We start from the raw sequence: 16,952 nt of genomic DNA, 5'->3' as shown, positions 1-16,952 counted from the left end.
TTGGAACAATACCCNATATGATTTATATAATATATACCAATTTATAAAAGAACTCGTGTTTCTAGGTTTAGAAGCTTAAAAAGCCATAAAAAATTCACATAATTAGTACTTCAACAACAACAACAACAAAACTCAGTGTAATTTCACTAGTGGATCTAGAGAGGGTAGTGTGTACGCGGACCTTATTACCCCTACCTTGTGAAGGTACATAGCATGTTTCCTAGACATTAAAAATTACGTTTCAAAATATTTTTTGTAGGTTTAGAAGTCTATGTTTGAATATGTTATAATTTTAGAACTTTCAAGACACATAGGACATTCGCCTTTTTTACCCTTAAACAATATATTTCACAGACGATAAAATAGCTATTTTATTATTTTCCTAGTATTTGGGACTTTAATTATTTTTCTAGTATTTAGGGCTTTAATTATTTATCTAATGTTGAAGACTTTAATTTTTTTTTCAATATTTAGAACTTATAAATTTACTAAATTTTGTGTATTAGTTTTTCTTATTTGATATATATATATATATATATATATATATATATATATATATATATATATATATATACCAAATTTATAGTAGAAATCGTATTTCTAGATTTAGAACCTTAACAAACCATCACAAATTCACATAATCAGTACCTTTAAGACATTAAAAATCACGTTTCAAAATGTTTTTGTAGGTTTAGAAGTCTATGTTTTGTTTTAAAAATGTTATAATTTTAGAACTTTCAAGACATACAGGATATTCGTGGTTGTTGTATTTGTGTTATGTTCATTTGGATTCATATTTTCTTGTACCATCAAATTTTCTTGGTTTGAATCCATTTTTAGATAAGGAGAAAGTTTTCACTTGACTTGGTTTGATAAGGAGGAAGTATACTAAATCGTATACCGTATTTGTTTTTAAGAAAATACAATAATTTGTATACACATAAAATACAATGGAAATACAAATATACTGCAAAGACTCTTCAGCTACCAACATTTAATTTTCGCATACCTCAATGCTTGGGAATAGGAAGAGCCTCTCCATATTTAATTTTGTGCTTTGGAGGAAACATTGTAGGCTAAAAGTTAGGGGGTCTTTGATGTCTTTTCACGCGTGTGGTCGAAGTTGGGTCACTAAAGTTGGGCCGTTTAGCATCACTCTTAATATGTTTTGGTAAGATCTCTTCTACGTAGGTAATCGAGCATTTTTCTTTTTCATATTTGTGTATTGATGTTAATCTTGTATTTATATATTCTTAGAATTTTATTAATATATGTTCTTTGCTTTAGTTTTCTTACTATCTTACGTTGTTACTTGTTGCTATTACGATTCTTTTTATCTTTTCTTGAGCAAAGGATCTCTCGAAAACAACATTTCTACGTTATGGTCTATTCATATACTTATCCTATTTTCTTAGTCCACCTACTAATTAAAAGTTTGGAAAAAGATCAAATAAATTATGTTGGGATCTTTATTTTACTGACATTGTTTAATTTTCTTTTCTTTTGGTAAACGCTTAAGTTATTTTTACATTTAGATTCTTTGATTAGAATTTAAAAGTAAGAAAAATGAAATTTCTGCACATGTTAAGATGCTTTATTATTAATGTTATTACCGTTAAAATTCTGTAGTATTAAAATTTGAACGTTTAAATTTGGGTTTTTAATTTTACTATTTTTTTTTTAATTAGGAAGATCGATTTATGAATTAAATATGTCTCAAAAATTTTGGGTGTGAAAGTGGACTTAGAAAAGTAATGTGACAAAATAATTGGTGAATAATTGATATTTTTGTGCGACAAAATAAAGTCAGAAAATGATGTAGAAAGATCTAAATATGAATGACATCAATCATATCACAATTTACAGCTTGTTTGGAGGATTGTTATGTATTATTTCATAATGTATCGTATAATATGATATTGTATTGTATCGTTTTGATGTATACAATGTTTGGATATATTGTATTGTTTTTCGTCATTTCATGATGTCAAGCACCAACAATATGAAGAATAAAGTTGTAATATTATTAAAAAAAAGTATGGTACGAGATAAAATTATTATACAAAAGGTAAGGTAAAGGAGAAAGTAGGATTATTTAATAATATGGACGGACAAGATGAGAGAAAAAAACACGAGAACGACGCAACCACACCATATTGGTCGTTCCATAAAGTAGTACCTTTCGTCGTTACGTAACGAAAAATTTAACGATGTGAAACAATAAAATTTAAGTAATAATTAAAACGAATATTATATTTAAAGTAACAATACGATATAATACAATAGCTAACAATCATCCAAACAAGTTGTTAATGTTTTAAAGAGACCAAGACTCGATGGTAGAGTAATTTTTTTCCCCACTAATCAGTCATTTTTCTAGTCTTAAGGACTATGCTTTGGACTAGGAGTGGCAAATGAGCGGGTGGGGTCGGATATGGTTCGGATAAAAAATAGGTAATGAAAAAACGGATAAAATTTGACCCGACCCATATTTAATACAGATAAAAAATGGGTTAATCAGTGATAATATGGGTCATGACTTCTTGAATATGATCATTTTTGGGAGAATTCCTAGTCTCCCAATCTTGAGGAACCCCCAATTTGAAGCTTTACAAATGTAAAAGTTAAACCCATTAGTTATCCATTGGTTACCCATTTTCTAAATGGATAATATGGTTCGTATCCATATTTGACCTCTTTTTAAAAAATTCATTATTCAACCCATTTTTAGTGAATAATATGGGTGGTTAACTGTTTTCTTTTAACCATTTTGCCACCACTAGCACCAACTATCACTTCAATATTTCTTTTACTGCCATTTACTTTTTTTGTTCCATTTTACATAGCATTTTTTTTTTTTTTTTGCGTACTTTTAAAAGAATTACACATGTTTAGTTTAGCTTTAAACTTTAAACTTTCTATTACAGTCATAAAATGAAATTGATGGAATATGTAAATATATTAGTCAAACTAATATTTTGAATTTCGTATCTAATCAATTTGTGTCACACAAAATAGAATCAAAGGAGAATAATCTTGTTGGAATGGAGCAGCTATTTCATTCGCATCTGGCTTGACTGAGAGGATGGAATGGATTGAGAATTTTTGCTATCATGATACTAGCTTTGAACTAAATTGCTAATGAGAAAATGTCATGTGCTCTATCAATCTAGTCCTATTCTTTCAAAACTCAAGTACACCTTTTTAAGACAAGTAATGTGGATCGTCGAAGAGTAAAGTTTAGAAAAAACAAATTTTAGAAAAAAAACAAAAATAGCAAACATACTTCTTTAGCTACCATTATGAAAGCAAATAATTAAATTAACAAGAGATAAGAGGGTAGACAAAAATAATAATAACCATAGTACCAAGTCATCACAATTTTTTTCTATAATTGAGTAACTCATAAAAGTATAATAACTTATCCTTCACGGAGTTATAATCATTGTACTTTAGAAATATTGTAATAATATAATATTTTCCTTCTCCATAAAACTACGAGCATATGACATGTATTCCCAAAAAGATTCTACGGGAAAGCATTTCCTTTAACGTTGTTTTTCTTCAAATGATAATTGATGATATCTGACCAAACCTTGATCTGCAAAAGAGATTTGAAACTCAATTATAGCTATATAGCATACAATTTTAATTTATTACAACCACTAAAATTCAATGAAGAAAAATGTTCTAATAGAAATTTACCCATTTCTCCATTTCGGCATTCTCCTTGCGCATTTTTGCTAGCGCAATTTGTTTTTCTATGATTTCTTCGTATAACTTTGGACTACAATGAGGGCAAACTACATGATTGAGCCTTTCACGTAGTAGCTCATTTTGATAGAAGATTTGTACATTCTCAAGACGAAGTGAACCACTATCTCTCCTACAACTAATTAAGAAAAGAAAAGAAAAAATTATTGTGAGCCCAATAATATCTTAGGATAAATAGCATAAATGAAGAAAAATGAAAGTGAAAACTTACTCTTTAAGTCCGTACTTTGGCTTAGGATCTTGACTCCCAGATGCCATTAATTAAGAGTTAAAGTTGAAGGAAAATAAAGCTTATCTAAGATTTTTTCAACCTTTGTCCGATCACTAAATCTTCTTCAGTAACGGAGATTGAGATCGGAAAACTTGATTTTGATAAACAAGACTTAGGATATATATACTATTTATTAGATTTACTTGTGTTAACGACTTACTAATTCTTTGAGAGGGACCACTTTTAAGATGAAGAGATTTGTGCATATCATTTTGATAATAAAGATATGCATATTATTGTTGTAACCAAAAGATTCCAAGAAAAAAGAAAATTGTACAAATGAAAGTATGGTAAGAACATTAATTCGTATGCTTTATGTCATGAGTTTAAATTATGTCAACATACATCATCGTGACAACTCTAGGAATTTAATCAGATTCGTCTTCAAATGAATAATATAGATAATGGATTTATGATTACTTTCCAAATGGGAGTAACTAAATATCATTAGTGTCTAATTGTAATTTCTCATTTAAACCACTAATCATTTTTGGACTCAAGTAATACTTGAACTACCAAACAACCTCTTAACAATGTTCACACTATTAATTATTAAAGTTAAATATTTATAAAAAAATTTATTCTATAAATATTTAACTTCATTTAAAAGTCATTTTATTTCTCTAGCTTTTAAAATTTGAGCTTTTTAAAACAATGAAAATAGGAATAAAGTTACTCCTAAGGCCGCACTATAGAAAAAATAAATAAAAAGGTTATGAAAATTTATAGGGTTGTAATTTGTAACAATAGCCAGGGAAGGTGAATTGATTAGTCCGGCAAAGATACTGAGAAATTACTCACCGTAAAAAGGGGGAAATTAAGAATGAAGGATGGACAAAAAAAATTATGCATTTTCATTTTCAAAATTTCCAAAGTTTGGACATTAAAGTCAAAATCAAGGGACTAAAATTGCTTTATTTGAAAACTTGGGGACTCTTAAAACCCCCGCCCCCCTCGCTACCTCATCAATCAGCAAAACAAAAACCTCGCCGCTCTTCCCCTCCGACGACCCTCAATTGCCGGAGCTGTCTTCCGCCGGAAGCCGCTTACCACCCTTCTCTCAACTCTCTTTTTGGGGTATGATTCTCTTCTACTGAAAATTATTATGAAGGGAACTTTATGCTTAAAATTATTTATTTTCTGCCAATAATTGAAATTTTAGTGCTGGGTTTTGTCCCTTTTGCTGAAATTGGATTCTGCATTGCTGGGTATTATTGCATTTGGTGATGGAACTGAGTTGTTAATATATATTGGTCTTATACCATCTTTCTTGTTATGCTAAATAATGCTGCTTTACTTATAACAAGGGGATTTATCATTATAAAGTGCTAGAATTATGAATGACATGTAAAAGTTTGCAAATTTAACTTATACACCTCATTTTTGAAGCTCCAGTATTTTCTTGTGCAATCTCTTATTTTTATTTTTTTTAATTTTTTTTATGACGGTGGTGATCGAGCCTGCTTGCGGGCACCTCGGACCATTACACCGGATGACTTCTACCTCCCACCAACAGGGTAACTTTGCCCACCGAGGCTTAGGCATATAGGAAGAAATCACCTAGCAATTTTTTCCTTTGTTGGGATTTGAACCTGAGACCTTATGGTTTTCCTCCCACTTCATTGGCTACAGGGCTGCATTCTTGGGTGCTTTTCTTGTGGCATTCTTGTGTCTTCGGGCACAATAACCCTGCTGAAAAACAATCTTTTATTGCATATTTGCGAGTGATGGTGCAGTTAATGTGACAGAGATGATGTAGGATGGGAGAGAAAAGAGACAAATAGAAATAGGGCTATACCCGACACATAATGGTTAACTTATTTGGTTGGGTTTAACTATTTGGGGATAATGGTTGATGCCAGGGAGGAGGGAATTGGCGATTAAGTGAAGATCTTCTTTTGCTTCTCTTTGTTGTTGTTTTCTTATTTTTTCCGCAGGGTCCTGTAGCCATATAGCCTTTAGAGATTCTAAGGTATTTGCATTTGAAGATTTTAGTATGTTTAGCTATTGTGCCCCGGGCTGCCCTTTAGTATGTTTAGCTATTCTTGCCAAGATTTGAACAGGAAGACAGGAATAGCAGTGTATCGAGAATGTGGACGGTTTTTTCTTTAAAAATAAAGTGAAATTGAGTTGTTACTAAGCTATATCTAATACACATGAAGAGCACACAAAGTAAATATAAAACTGATGTGATTAGTTTGGAACCTTTTTGGATATCATATACGAAAGGAAGAAGAAACAGTCGTGCAAGTGTTACTAATAGAATATCTTTTTACGAAGATACCATAGAAAAAGAGAGGGGAATGAACCTCAAGATAATACTTTTTTCCCAGACAATTAGTCAAGTCTTTTTGAACTGATATCAGTGAATAGTATGAGAAAGGCTTATTGCCACAACTAGTTGTAAGGTTGATTATAATGTCCATTTACTGTGCCATCTATAAAATCTTTGAAACCTAAAGGAGTCATCTGCTTTTTCTGAAGATTATTTTAAGTGCTGCATAATATGTTCAACTTTTCGAGGCTTATTATCAACGATATTTTACAGACAAGTAATAAAAAAGAAGCTAACTTATGTATTCAGGTTCACATAATTGGTATAATGCCCCGGAAACCGGCAAGACATTGCAGATCAGCACGATGTCTACCTCTTAGTTTCTCCCCATTTGCTCGTTCAGTGGCGCGGATTGCTTCAAATAACAAGGTTACACACAAGGTTCCCAACTCCAGATTTCCAGAAAGTAATCTACCTAGCTCTTCAGGTGAAGTGTATTTGATTAAATTGTTGTATATATTGTGTAGTTTCTATCTCATGAATTTTTTTGAGCAGTGGTCCATTTCATTTTCTAGTTTGATGGTTATATTTCTTGCTTGTTCTGAAGCCGAGTGTTTCCTTCTAGGTAAAAGAATGGAAAAACGCCGTCTTGTAGACAAGAGTGACAATTCTGGTTCTTCGGATGATGAAGAGTCTGATGTAAGACCTCCCATTACTCATTGCTGTTAAGTGATTATTAGTATGTGATGTTAGTACATTAACAGCTTCTCCTTCGATTTTGATAGGGCACTTTTCAAGCAGATTTTGAGTTCTTTGATCCAAAACCTAGTGATTTCCATGGAGTGAAAATCCTGCTGCAGACCTACCTTGATAATAAGCAATGGGATTTGAGTGGTTTTGTGGATGTAATACTCGGTCAACCCACAGTTGGAACTGTTGTTAAAATAGAGAATGATGAAGATGATGGTATTTACTCCATCATCACGGCTCTTAACTTGGGGAGGTATAAGGTAAGAAACTGACACTTAAAATGTCCTACATCCATGCTGCACTATAAAACTTGTCACCACGTCCACCCGGCCTGTGATGTCAAATTTGGCATCTAAGTTTGTAGAAACTCCCAAGTTCCCTTATTGTTTTCCAGTGCTAAATGCTCATAGCTCAGTACGGGATTTCTTAACGCTGTTAGTATTTTACTCCTTCAGTTCTTGCATATTTACTGTTTATCTGGCTATGATTGTCTAAAATAGGATCTAGAGTGCATAGCGGACCTGAAAAAGTTCCTGCTCAATGCATGCCACCAGAAGGATGTTTACTCTAAATTGAGCTTATTTCTCGGAGACCAAGCCGAGGATGTTGGTCTATTGGTCTCTCAGCGTGTTGTGAATCTTCCTCCCCAGCTTTTGCCACACCTTTATGATGCACTTTTTGATGAAGTCTCTTGGGCTACAGAAGATGAGGTTAGATGAGAGAATATTAGATGGATGAGCTTGAATTAATTTCACATGCTCATTTGGTTTGACTTTTGCGTCTGTCGTTTCTCCTCTCGTGAATGTAGCTTTACCTTCTTGTAGTGAAACTTTGTCATTCTTATGTCTTTTTAAGCCTACAGAGGAGCTTCGGAGTTCTTTCTCCTTCAAGTTTTACCTGGTAATCAGTAAAATTTACAAGGTAATGAGCACCTTTTTGGTTGAGTATGATTTTATTACAGTCTAGCAGACTTTGAACTGTCTGCTGCTTTATGGATTTTCTTATAGCATAAGAATGCGGGCAAGCAAAATGGGCCAAGTGGTGATCAAACTATTGTATACATTAAGGCAGAAGACGAAATCTTTCAAGAGGTACCAGCATTTATTATTATTAATTATTTATTTATTTATTTATTTATTTTGCCTTTTTGCTGCAACGTCTCTTGACTCTTTTCTTTAAATGCTTCTTCAGTTAAGCTCTTGGTCCTTCAGTTTTCCTTTGCATACACAGCTGGTTAGGACTGACGAGGCAAGTGTTTTTCTCATAAAATGAAAGCTTTTATGTATTTATAATGGCGGTTTATATTATAGTCTATATATGTTGATTTCCTGCAACTCCTTAAATTCTGTATAATGGAGAAAATACAAAGAATTCACCAATGATATATGTCACTTGTATATATTCTAGTATCATCCAATTGGGATAGAGGCTGGATAAATTGAATGTTCTACTGCATCTCTGTATTATTCTCTTTCTGAGAACGATAGTTTGGACTTTGCTGTAATCATTTCGCCATCTTTTCGGTGCTCAAAAGCCATAGCCTGGAACTGTAAAAATGTACTATTGTTTAACTATTTATTGAGAGACCATGTGTGCCATGCATTGGCTTTTTGGTTGTACTATGATAACTTTTGTGGAGTATCATATACAACAACAACATACCCAGTGATACTTGATATTTCAATTTTAATGTTCTCATTCCTGTTACTTGGAAACAGCCTTTCTACCTACATTAGGTAGGGGTAAGGTCTGCGTACAAACTACCCTCCCCAGACCCCACCTGTTGGGAACATACTTAGTTTGTTGTTGTTGTTGTTGGTGTTGTTGTCATTCCTGTTACTTCTTCTATCAATTCTTTATACACGCTTCATGTTATATTAGTATTATTGTTCTTGAGATAACTCTCTATTAGTACTTGCTATCTGATTATTGTGTGTGGGAATGAAACACTTATTCCTCTCCTGATATTGCAGCTAAAAGATTACAGGCTAACTGGCTTGGTAATGGCAGTAGACGCGAGCAAAATCCCTACCTTTCGGCAAAAATTGCACTCTTTAATAGAGCAGTCATGATTTGATGAGAAATTCTACCTATTCAGTTCAATTAGACGCGTCTTGGAAGTTCTATAGGTTGCTACATCAACTCTCTGGCTGGTCATGAAGCAGTAATCTGTTTTTGGCCGATGAATTGAAAGTACTCTAGTTAGTAATGGTTTAGTTGATCTCATGATTATTATATATATGCGCTCATAGACGAGACCACTGAATAGAGGTTTTCTTGGAAAATACTAGTGATTCTTCTTATGTAGAATGATCTCTTAGATGATTTGATAATCTTGGTTCATTGTAGTTCGCTTAGTGCAAGAAATTGTCGGATTTAATTATAGGGATTCTGTATTTTTGTGTGGAGAATGTGGGTGCTGTTGCAGATCATTGATAACATATATGATTGAACTCTTCAATCTTCTATTTCTGAACTTTCAAGCCACTGTATTCAAAGAGCTTTCTATTCAATCTGTTTGTCCAAGAAATGTCGCCAAAGGATTAGCATTTTCTTATCTTATGGATTCATCAAATATTGAATCCATAAGATAAGATGTTGGTAGATTCACCTATGATTTAAGTTCTCTAAAATCATTTTAACGTGGTTGTTGTATCTCAGTGAGAGAACTTGATTTATAGCCCATCGGGCAAAACTAATATCAACCGGTAGCCCAAAATTACAATATGCATTTTATAGCCCAAAAGTAATTCTAGAGGCTAGCCACTGAACTATATATCTGACCCACAAGCTCTGTAAAAAAAATGGATACACAAACAAACACAGGTTCATTGGAGAAATAATTTTTGGCCCGAAATGATTTAGCCGGAAAATTTCACGGTAGTCGGAAAAGCTATATACCGGCCAGATCTGCTGAAATTCAAATTAGCAAGCAAACCATCTTTCAGATCTAGATTTTTATAATATCAAAATCACCAAAACAGTAAATAAAACGAGAAGAAAGAGTCGCCGGATTTAATGGAGGGTCGCCGGTGTTTGAGTTTCCGTCCAGATCTAAAGCCAACGAGATCGAGCACAGCGGGTTAGACTGACTGGGTTTTGATTTCAATTTCACGATAAAGTTCGGTTCTTCCATCCAAGATAAAGCGTCCCTTTTTATGTTTTTACAAAGGTGCAAGTCGTTGGGTTTATATTTGGGGTTCAATCTGATGGCCTTCCTTCTCTCCTTCTTCCTATTTATTTACCTTTATTATGTTTTTGAATCCACTAATAGAAAACCATTCACTGGTTTCACTCCTAAAATCTTGTCACTCTCTATTCTCATATACCAAACAGTAAAGTGGTTAGCCAAATAGGAATCATATTGATAATTATCTTCAGTTCTTCCACCTTAGTCACAGTTGTAAGTTTCAATGGATTGTGCTGCTGCTCTATTAAATCTTGTGTGCCATCTAGGATTGCAGATTTATCAAGGAACCTGTAAAGTAAAATCATAAATTGTTTTGAATACTATATTCCACCTTTCCTGAGTAATTGCATAACCTAATCATGACTAAGTTTCGAATCTTACTTCAGGCTTTTGGTGTGGCCTAAGAGCCTCCTTTGGGTAGTTTCTGACTTGGGAACTTCATGTAAATGAGAAGGATTTGAAGGAAGTGGAATATTTCTTTTTCTAATTGCAGCTACAAGCACTTGTACCATTGCTGTTAAGGGACTTCCAGTTGGTTTCCTGTAACGATAGGACGGCTGCCCTGCAATGAAGATGGCTAAATAGACTGTTACTGTACAATTTATATACAATGGACTGTCACTATACAAAAATAAATTATCATTATACAAAAAATATACTAAATAGACTGTTACTATACAAAAAATATACAACATAGATTGTCATTATACAAAAAATATACAAAATAGACTATCAATATACAATTTATATACAATAGACCGTTACTAATACAAAATAGACTGTCCTTATACAAAAATATACTAAATAGATCGCCACTATACAATTTATATACACTAGACCGTCATTATACAAAATATATACAAATTCTATCACTATACAAAATACAAAACATATACAAAAATAGACTGTCATTATACAAAAAATATACAAAATAGACTGTCACTATACAAAAAATATATAAAATATACTGTCACTATACAAATAATATACAAAATAGATGTAACTATACAAAATATATAAAAAAAGACTGTCACTATACAAAAATACATGATACACTCCAAATACACAGTCTGCACACATTACACATGCAAAATTGTATACCATAATTTATATACACTATGTTTACATATTAGAAAATATACATTATACACAATTTTGATATATGATACACTCCAAATACACAGTGTGCACACATTACACATACAAAATTATATATAATTTATATACACTATGTTTACATATTAGAAAATACACGTTATATACAATTTTGATACATGATACACTCCAAATACATAGTGTGCACACATTACACATACAAAATTGCATATACACTATGTTTACATATTAGAAAATACACATAATATACAATTGTTAGCTAATACTTATCAGATCAAGAAGTACATTTAAAAATGCAAAAAATGGTTGCTCTATCGCGCCAGGTGAGGGTCGAACCTGCGACCTCCAGCTTATGAAACAGGCGCTCCAACCACTGAGCTACAGGCGCGTATGTTGTCATGCTTATTCCTTTCGGCTACTATATGCAATACGTTTGGGCCGAAGGGCCATTTTTTGTAAGTAGGACAAAACATGGGCTATTAAAATTTTGAGTGGCTATAGAGGGTAGTTTTCTCTATCTCAGTCCTCCGCTTGTTTTAAAGGCGAACCATAATTCTTCTAAAAATATTTGAAAGAAAAAAGAAAAAAAATTCATGGGGCAACCTTGTGGACCCTTTTTTTTTTTTTGGTTTCTCACCGGTGTCGGTACACGCATTGGAGCCCGACTATATCCGGATTTGCGCTGGGTAGGGCCCCATTAGGGGGTGGGGGTGGGGTGGGGTGGGGGAGGGGGAAGTGCTTCCTACCAAGAATTTTTCATACTCAAACTCGACCTGTGATATCTGGTTAAGTGAAGAGCAGTCACATCAACTGCACCACATCCTTTGGTGGTTTTGGACGTTCTCATTTAACCTAATGCCAGTTTTTGTCAAAACTTTATACTCCTCCTCGTCGGGCTCTTTGCATGCGACTGATTTATAGGGACTAGGCTTCCTCTTCTTAAACAGATTATTAGCATGGTAGCCAAGCATTTAAAATCAACTTATTTGGAGAAGTGCTTTTCTCAGAAGTACTTATGGTGATAAGCACTTTGTATTTGACAAATTAAGTTGAAAAACACTTTTGAGCCGCGATTAGTGGTTGGCCAAGCTTTTAAAAAGTGTTTCAAAGTGTATTTTTTTCGAACGTGCTTTTTAAAAAAGTGCTTTTGGAGGGAAGCTATATTTTTCTGCTTCTCCAAAATTGCTTCTGCTTTTACTCAAAAACACTTTTTTTTCTTTCTAAAAGCTTGGCCAAACACTTCAACTTAAAAAAAAAAAAAAAAAAATACTTTTTCTGAAGAAAAAAAATAGTTTTGGCCAAACAGGCTATATATCACCATAAACAAAATCAAAGTAGGGAACCGAACCCTCGATTCCTTCTTTAATAACTATACACTGTATTAAAAAAGTAACTCATTTTTCTTTTAGGAAACTATTTAACTTTAGCATGATTAGGGAACACCTTCCAAGAAGCTCATCCCACAATAATATATTACTCCCTCCGGTCCAAAATAAGTGATTTTTTGGATGTTTTCACACAGATTAAGAAATCCACCTTTTTGCATTAATTAGCAATAGAATTGACCATATTAACCTTTACTATCTCACATAAACATTCTTAACACATATTCCAACACTATTTACTCCAAGGACAATGTAGGAAAAAATAATTAATTCATTCTTGAAATCTGGAAAAATCACTTATTTTGGACCATTAAAAAAATGCCAAAAAATCACTTATTTTGGACCGGGGGGAGTAGCTTGTAGTTACTTAGTGTAACTACTACTAATTCTCAGATCTCTTGAGAATTGGCCCTTTTAATTACAATTAATATCATGCCGACAAAATACTTAATCAGACAAATATGTCAAATTGTATAATTATATTCAATTACACACAAATAGGTGGCTTTTTAAATATGCTCTTAATATTTGTTTAAGAGACATGCAAAAGTCAAACATAACAAATAAAAATGATCAGAGGGAGTAACAAACAACACGGTATCGGCATTTATGGCATTAAGCAAATTAGTGAGAGTTTAAATAGATCTGGAAAAGAGAAGAGATAATTGGAGATACTTATCCTTGCATATGTAAGTATTCAATAAATATTTGATGGACATAACTTCTATTGTTTTCATTTTCTTGCTACATTCCGAGGTGACGGTTTCAATTGAACCTATAGCTTTAGATGCGGAGTATAAATTAATGTATAAGTATTTATTAAAATTGCAAAAATAGTAGATATGAACTCATAACTATTAATATAACAAATTTAATGTTAATAATCTTAAAATTTGAACACATAGAATTTAAATCCTGAATTCGTCTCCGACTACATTAACCAAACTAGCAAAATACTACACTGCTGTATATATCTAAAGCCAATAAATAAAATATCCTTTTCCTCTCTGGAGAGCAAATAAAGCGAATCGCAAAAAGTGGAAAAATGAAACAGGTGCATGATTAGAAAAATCCATGAATAAGAGACGCAACTTAGTTTGTTCATGTTCATGGTTGTTATTTTACTTGTTTTGGAACTAAGACACCCAAGTTTCTCACAATAGCGGATTAAGAAATACTTATGTTCTTAATTGTCACGATTCAAACCAACCATCGTGATGGCGCCTATCATAGAACTAGGCAAGCTGACTACTCAGCACTCCCAACACTTTAAGCTTTGAAAGATACGGAAGCAGTTAAATTTAAGGAAAACCTTTTATAAACAGAATAAGAAATCACAACTCAATACAAAATCTCTCCCAAAACCGGGGCGTCACCGAGTACATGAGCATCTACATTGGGATATAGTCTAATACAACTTCTAGAGAATAAAAATGAAACATAAAATGAAGATAAGGCAGGAGCGTCAAGGTCTGCGGACTCCAAACAGCTACCTCGATGATCTCCGAAAATCCAGACTCCGCAACTCAGCAACTGCCGTGACCGCAAGCACCTGGATCTGCACACGAGGTGCAGGGTGTAGCGTGAGTACAACCAACTCAATAAGTAACAAGTCTAACCTTTAGACTGAAAGTAGTGACGAACTCAACAGGTACAATTCAATATAAAATAACAGTGCAGAAATGTAGACATGCTTTCAAATTCAACAGTTAAACTCAATACAAGTAAGATAGATCAACTCTGATTGATATGAGGAATATAACTTCTCTGCATCTACATGCCAATGCACATGCTGTATGTAATGCACCACGCTGAAAGCCTCGTGTACTCATGCTCTCAGAATACTCAATCACTCAGTACTGTATATGGCCAATCCAGCCCAGGGAAGATCCATCCCGGATATATATACATCAACTGACAGTCAGTCACTCAGTACTGGATAGGGCCAATCCAGCCCATGGACTGAGTACGAAATTTCAGTGTAATCAGTAAGTCAACAGCAAGAAACGAGCACTATGGGTCCCAACAGTACCAGTATATAGCCTAAACATGATTTCTAGCATGATTGGCAGCTCAATTACTTTATCACACGATGAATATATGAATATCGACAATATAAATCCACTTTATAGTTCCATGGAATCGACCATGTCACAGTTCTTACGGTGCACGCCCACACGCCCGTCATTTGGCATGTGTGTCACCTCAACACCAATCATATAACACATAATTCGGGGTTTCGAATCCTCAGGTCCAAGTTTAGAAGTGTTACTTACCTCAAACCGCGCAAATCTCTACTCCAACACGCCCTTGCCTCGCGAAATGGCCTCCGAATGCCTCGAATCTAGCCACAAACAGTTCGATACAATCAACACGAGCTAAAAGAATCAATTCCATAAGAAAATACTAAGCTTTAAATCAAAAGTCAAAAAGTCAACTCAAAAGTCGGCCCCCAGGCCCAAGTCTCAGAATCGGGTAAAATTTACAAAATTCGAACATTCGTTCGACCACGAGTCCACCCATACCAAATTACTCAAATTCAATACCAAAATCTCGATCAAAACCTCAAAATTTAGCCTAAGAACTTTTCTCCATTTTCCCCAATTTTCCACCCCAAATCACTAATTTAATGATGAAATCAAAGGCATAATCATGAAAATTAATCCAAACTAGGTAAGAATCACTTATCTGAAACACCCATGTGAAAATCTCTCCAAGATCGCCACCCACCGAGCTCCCAAATCAATTTTTATGTTATGAACTCAAACCCTCGTTGTTGTTCTTAACGTCAATATCACACAAGAGGGGGGGGGGGGGTAATTTGTGTGGTACCCAATTTTTGCTTTAGAAGAACCTGGTTCTTCTAGGTGTACTTACTGCTACTGTTTGCGGAATTAAGAGTACATAAAATAAAGAGCACAGAGATTTTTACGTGAAAAACACCTGGCTCAAAAGGTGAAAGAACCACGACCTACTACTCAGTAGGATTTTCCCAAACTTCCACTAAAATCACTGAGCCAAAACAGCATTTACAGAACTCTTGTAAACCTAAGGATTAAACTCTAATCCCAGTGTAGCACACAACCTCAACTGTTGCGACACCTTCAAGTTAACTCTAACTTGAATACTCAAAGTACCTAATACAATTGCTTCTATGAAAGCTGGAAAGGTACAACTTTAAAACACCTACTACAATTGAACTAAAATAAAAGAAAGACAAAATAGAATTGGTTCTTCTATCTTGTCCAAGTAGCTTCAGGAATGCACACTTGAATCTCACATAAATTGCTTGCAAAATTGCCTCGCTCTTTTGCTCTCAATTTAGTTTAACTTCTGTGTTTGTGCAATACCTGTAAAAGAGAACAATCACTGTTATTTAATGAGTTAGTAATCAGAGTTTGATTAAGACTCAATTACTGATCTTCCATCGAAGTTGAGTCCTTGAACAATACAAACTCCAACCCTATCCTTTATCTGGATTGTGTCCTCTTCCCATGAGAAGACTTTCTCTCCTCATCCAATATGTAACCTTTTCGATTAGTTCAGGAGATATTGCTGCTTGATCACTGAGACTTATCTCCTTCACGTGTATCTCACATGTCTAGGTTGATAGATACTGTGCCTCACATGATGGACTTGGTCCATGACTGAGTTCATTTGTCATTCTTCAAAACTTCACCTGAACTTGGGCCAACAAATTCCCCCTTTTTGATGATGACAAACTCTGTGCTTTTATGGATAAAAAAATCTGTAAGAACTCAGCTTAACCATCAACACTTAACTTAGAATTTTAACTTATCAACAAGGACCAGGTTTAATTAGGTTATAAATATCACATTATTCAGAATAAAGATTAAAGCACAATATCTCTTCCCCCTTTTGGCATCATCGAAAAGTTGCATACATTGTGAATCCCAGAATTTAGTAATTACTCATGGCCACTTGGGCAACTACAAGTGAAAACATGGATTAAATCATCAATAATCAACACATTCAACTATTAAGAATAAAATCTTCATAGAACAAGAGAAACAACAGTTAGTCATTGATAAGATATGTTTCCACCTACAAACCACAAAAACGATCGCTTCTTGGATTTGCTATACTGCATCCTTGCTGCATTCAAATCATTCTGCCTGCAGCCAGAAGACATGAAGTCTGTCATCGAACATGAGGCCTATTTTTGTAGTC

The 16,952-nt window shown here is 33.9% G+C and overlaps 1 protein-coding gene across 1 annotated transcript; it reads left to right on the top strand.

Annotated features, from left to right (window-relative positions):
* Positions 1-4,961: 4,961 nt before the first annotated feature.
* LOC109238557 (protein BCCIP homolog) lies at positions 4,962-9,553 on the top strand. The gene is made up of 9 exons (XM_019405038.1): positions 4,962-5,122; positions 6,630-6,807; positions 6,946-7,019; positions 7,106-7,330; positions 7,571-7,780; positions 7,926-7,991; positions 8,078-8,161; positions 8,262-8,318; positions 9,044-9,553. The coding sequence occupies exons 2-9, from the start codon at positions 6,648-6,650 to the stop codon at positions 9,140-9,142; spliced, it is 975 nt and encodes a 324-aa protein (XP_019260583.1). The 5' UTR covers positions 4,962-5,122; positions 6,630-6,647; the 3' UTR covers positions 9,143-9,553.
* The last annotated feature ends 7,399 nt before the right edge of the window (positions 9,554-16,952 follow it).

The sequence above is a fragment of the Nicotiana attenuata genome, unplaced genomic scaffold, assembly GCF_001879085.1.
Source record: "Nicotiana attenuata strain UT unplaced genomic scaffold, NIATTr2, whole genome shotgun sequence".
NCBI lineage: Eukaryota > Viridiplantae > Streptophyta > Magnoliopsida > Solanales > Solanaceae > Nicotiana > Nicotiana attenuata.
Note: the sequence above shows the minus strand (reverse complement) of the source record. Positions and strands in the feature narration are given on the sequence as shown.

Coding starts and splice junctions, on each gene's coding strand:
- LOC109238557 (XM_019405038.1), top strand. CDS start 6,648: ATGCCCCGGAAACCGGCAAGACATTGCAGATCAGCACGATGTCTACCT. Junction 7,331..7,570: donor TTAACTTGGGGAGGTATAAG/GTAAGAAACTGA, acceptor TGTCTAAAATAG/GATCTAGAGTGCATAGCGGA. Junction 8,319..9,043: donor AGCTGGTTAGGACTGACGAG/GCAAGTGTTTTT, acceptor CTGATATTGCAG/CTAAAAGATTACAGGCTAAC.